At 40.8% G+C, this 4,587-nt stretch overlaps 1 protein-coding gene across 1 annotated transcript in view; it reads left to right on the top strand.

The window, feature by feature from the left end:
• Window positions 1-3,276, top strand: part of LOC107658655 (A disintegrin and metalloproteinase with thrombospondin motifs 6-like) — an 83,969-nt gene extending 80,693 nt beyond the window's left edge. The window contains exon 20 of the mRNA XM_016447296.1: window positions 2,943-3,276. Coding sequence (XP_016302782.1) covers window positions 2,943-3,052 — 110 coding nt within the window. The 3' untranslated portion in view covers window positions 3,053-3,276. The remainder of the gene's footprint in view (window positions 1-2,942) is intronic.
• Window positions 3,277-4,587: the final 1,311 nt, after the last annotated feature.

The following is a 4,587-nucleotide window of genomic DNA, read 5'->3' as shown; positions in this document are numbered from 1 at the left end:
CTCGCGCATTAGCATTTCCTCCACCGGCCTCGCTCCGTTCCCACGGCTCTCGGCCCCGCCCCTCTCGTCACACTTTTGGATTTAAATCTTTAACAAAGCATGCAAATAAACAGCCGCTTTTATCATGTTCGTTTTGTGATCGCGCTAGTTCCAGTACGTTACCATAGTAAACACGACCGCTTGAATAAATCAGACGTCAGCTTCTTATTCTCTATCACAGTCGTGTATTTATTTAGTAACATATTTTATCTGTCATAAGTCTCGTCTCGAGAGTTTAGCTCCGCGTATGTCATAAAAATAGCCTAATGGTTTTTGTTCGGGAGCTTTTATAAAAATATAGAAATTATCATTCTTTCTAAATGTGATGTATGTAACTGTGACTACAAATAAACAGACTCGACTAAACAAGTAGGTAGGCTATGTTCATACCACTTTATTTGTGTGTGACTAATTTTCAATCCTGATAAATTAATTTTTCATATGAGCTGCATCTGGCTTTGATCACAGTGTTGACATTTACAAAGTTTGTGGCCTCTGCGTTCAATTTTGATTTAACAAAGGATATATTGTTCTGTTCTTGCCTGTTATTAACTACCTCAGTTTGGAATCGAGACACTATTTAGGCGATCCTGGATTCAATAAAACTTCCATGACCCTCGCGAGATGGATCCCTATTCAGATTCCTTCACTGGGGAAGCAGCATTAGATTATCTCTCCTAATGGACCCTAATAGGATTAGTTGTATCCTAATCAACAGCAGTGACAGAATGTCTGCTTTCATTGTCGTCAGCCATGGCAGTTTAAAGAGCCTAATAAGGAAGACATATTAATTGAGGTAGGGCCAGTTAGCACCATCAGCACACTGCCACACTAATGCAGATGGCCGTCTGCCCGCGCCGTGAATCAGGTCGCTCTCTTTTTACACTTAGATGCTGTAATTACCATAAGAGGCTTGTGTCCAGGCCCTGAGTCATGGCCTCTTTTGAAGGAGAACTCAGAGTTTTGGCTTTGACACAAAGGAAGTCTATTAGCTTTCCAGTGCTGCAGGGTCATGCAAGATTCTGTCCCTGCCCTACAGAATCCCCCCTGGACCCGAAAATAACTTTTAATTGGTACTCTATACAGTGCCTGTTTAGAAATCCCACAGAATCACTTTTTCATGTAAATGTACATTTTTTTAGCACGTATTTGTTATGGTTTCCCCAACAGCATAGTGTCACATTTGCGATTTTAGAACAATTAGTGGAGGGACTATCAAGCTGCCAGATTCAATTCAGATTTCACACCTAATCACAGAAATACCCTTGCTAACCGACTGTCCTTCATATTCACTCAAACCTTGGGCCAAAGCGGGCCAGCGGGGGCTAGAGGAGTGGTTATGAACAAAGGCGGAGTTTCTCCGTGTCTGGAGAGCTTCAGCGCCGCGGATCATTTCATAAAGTTAACAGCTATAACACCAGCATTAAAGACTTAAAATAATTTTAGTTCAAAACTCACTTTCAGACAGCAGCGAGTGTTTGAAATAACTTGATCCGATGTGGATTATGATCACCATGCAAGGCAGAAATATTTATAAGCGATGCAAAAGACTATGCACGCTAGCCATTAACGTTACCATAGTAAACATGGTAAATACGACCGCTTGAAGAAATCAGATGTCAGCTTCTTATTCTCTATCACAATCGTGTATTTATTTAGTAACATATTTTATCTGTCATAAGTCTCGTCTCGAGAGTTTAGCTCCACCTATGTCATAAAATATAATAATGGTTTTTGTTCGGGAGCTTTTATAAAAATATAGAAATTATCATTCTTTCTAAATGTGATGTATGTAACTGTGACTACAAATAAACAGACTCGACTAAACAAGTAGGTAGGCTATGTTCATACCACTTTATTTGTGTGTGACTAATTTTCAATCCTGATAAATTAATTCATTATGATCAATGCATCACTTATTATTGTAAAACATTGATGCTTTTTGTGCATCAAAGCTCCTCCATGGGACTCGAGAGTGGTGAGTGGCGCCGGTGTCGCGCATTAGCATTTCCTCCACCGGCCTCGCTCCGTTCCCACGGCTCTCGGCCCCGCCCCTCTCGTCACACTTTTGGATTTAAATCTTTAACAAAGCATGCAAATAAACAGCCGCTTTTATCATGTTCGTTTTGTGATCGCGCTAGTTCCAGTGACTTATTTCTTATTAGTTTTCTGATAACTTCTTTGTTGGTGAAATGATGGGGTTGCGTGACGTTGTTGGAAGGCGTGTAAAGGGCGGGTTTTAGTGAAGCACTGGCCCGACAGTGGAAAAGCGGCTACTGATTACCACCTAGATTCACACAGACATCTGAAATATGACTCGCATTCTAAGAACCCAAAAGACGGTCCTCCAAACATGCTTTTCATTAACAACGATGAGGGATATGAGTAAAACTTTCTTCAATGTAGTCAATATAGAAACTCAAAAGACTAGTTTAATTACTTTAAGCTTGTTCGGTTTCAAAGTAGCTGGTGTTTATTCCAATGAAGAGCTCATGAGAGATTTAAGAGAGAGAGCTGGGCCCAGTTGTAGATCCAGCCTCTGGGTTCTGATCAAAGTCCTGAGTCACTGTTCCACACAGACTTGCCTATCATATAATTGGATAGTTCAACCAAAATTAAAAGTCTGTCATGATTTACTTGCCTTCATGTCATTCTAAACTCATCTGACTAATTTTTCTTAATGATACCTTTATTCTGATTTCAGAGCTTGACAGTCCCAACGCAAATTAATCTTTTGTTCCACTAGAGCAAAAAAAGTTATATGAGGGTGATGGCAGACTTTTCATTTCAGGGTGAACTATCTCTTTAACAAGCTTTCAAGTTTCCCCTTTGTGGTTCCCCAGTATCAACCACTTACTCCTTCACGTATCCTTTCTCATTCCACCTTTTTTCTCTTCCCCTAGAGTGCAAAGATGTAAATAAGGTGGCATATTGCCCATTGGTGCTGAAGTTCAAGTTCTGCAGCCGTGCGTACTTCAGACAGATGTGCTGCAAGACGTGCCAAGGACACTGACCCCATGGAGAGAAGCAGAGACAGATGCTGCAACGAGGAAAGAGAGAGAAAACTGGCAGAGAGAAAAGTCAATGCTGGGCACAGAAGAAAGAAGCCTCTTTCTCGCTAATCAACACACACACAACTGCTTTTAGCCCTGTGGAACCCAAACCACTGCTCAGCACTGCGCTGACACCTGTTTTATTTTCACTTCTGTGAAGTGGGAATGTATAAAATGATCATTATTGTTGTTATTTTTATAATAATAATAATAATTGCTATTGGTTATTATTATTATCAATGTCTTTCTGTTGTTATAATCCAAAGTGCTGGACACAACACTCACAGAAGTAGCACAGCAGAGGTTTACTTCAAGGCACCCACATAAGGGAGTTCGGGACATTGGTATAACCCTGGGTCTTGCATACACACTCCTAACATGGTTCTGTTGGCAACATTACATTCAGGAACATTCAAACCAACAATGATTGCTCACACTGGCAGCATCGGATCGATTGGAAGTCATTTGTTTTGAATAAGAGTTGGCGATTTGAGGCAACATGAGTGTCAGAGACTGTTGATGGTGTGACAAAGTACCGTAACCAACAACCGGAGTGCAGACACTGTCATTCATGTGATCCGGCATCCGATACAGCAGTCTGATAGGAACATTTCCAAACATGGATGGTACTGAAACTTGGTGACTGCAACATGCATTAGGTTTAAGGTAAAAATAACAATCCAAATTTTCCACCCAAATGATATTTTTCACTCCTAAAATCAATGAATTATAGATCAGGGGTAACCAATCCTGCTCCTGGAGAACTGCAGACTTCAGTTCCAACCTGCTCCAACACACCTGCCTGTTATTTTAACTAAACTCTGCGGGATGGTAACCCCCAATGAGCAGGGTTGGTATAGACTGAATTGACTTTTGGTTTTTGATTAAAAGTACAGACCAGGAGTGTCCGATCCTACTCCTGTAAGGGTCAATATCCTACAGAGTTTAGCGCCTACCTGCCCCAACACACATGTCTGGAAGTTTCTAGTCATCCTGAAGATCCTAATTAGGTGTGTTTAATTAGCATAGGAGCTGAAACCTGGCTGCATTCCACTTCGCTTTTAGTCGAACATTTGCAGACTTTTCTAATCACTTTCCCTCAGTACTTTGTTAAGTCAACAAGGGAGGTTTATAGAGAGCCTCAACCCCTCGATTTTTACTAAGGGTGCTTAGTGTACACTTCAGGCAGCTCCATGTACCAGAATGCAACAGGATTGTGACGTCACCTCAGATCGTGTTTAATTTACCTCCACAACTCTGATATAATAATTATTTTTCAAATATTAAAAACAGTCCAAGCATACGTGTACACATATGCTGCATAAAACTAATTTGTAAGGGGGAAAAATATAAATAAATCAACTCCATAGCAGATTTCAATTGATCAAGGGTTTAGCACGTTCCATTTTAGCCCATTGCGATGATTCTGCCAGTAGTGGGCACTCGTGCAACATGATCAATGATGTACATCCGAATCAATGAGACTGATGGAGGT

The sequence above is a fragment of the Sinocyclocheilus anshuiensis genome, unplaced genomic scaffold (assembly GCF_001515605.1).
Source record: "Sinocyclocheilus anshuiensis isolate Anshui unplaced genomic scaffold, SAMN03320099.WGS_v1.1 scaffold567, whole genome shotgun sequence".
Classification (NCBI taxonomy): domain Eukaryota; kingdom Metazoa; phylum Chordata; class Actinopteri; order Cypriniformes; family Cyprinidae; genus Sinocyclocheilus; species Sinocyclocheilus anshuiensis.
The sequence above is the reverse complement of the archived record's forward strand: the minus strand, read 5'-3'. Positions and strand labels throughout refer to the sequence as shown.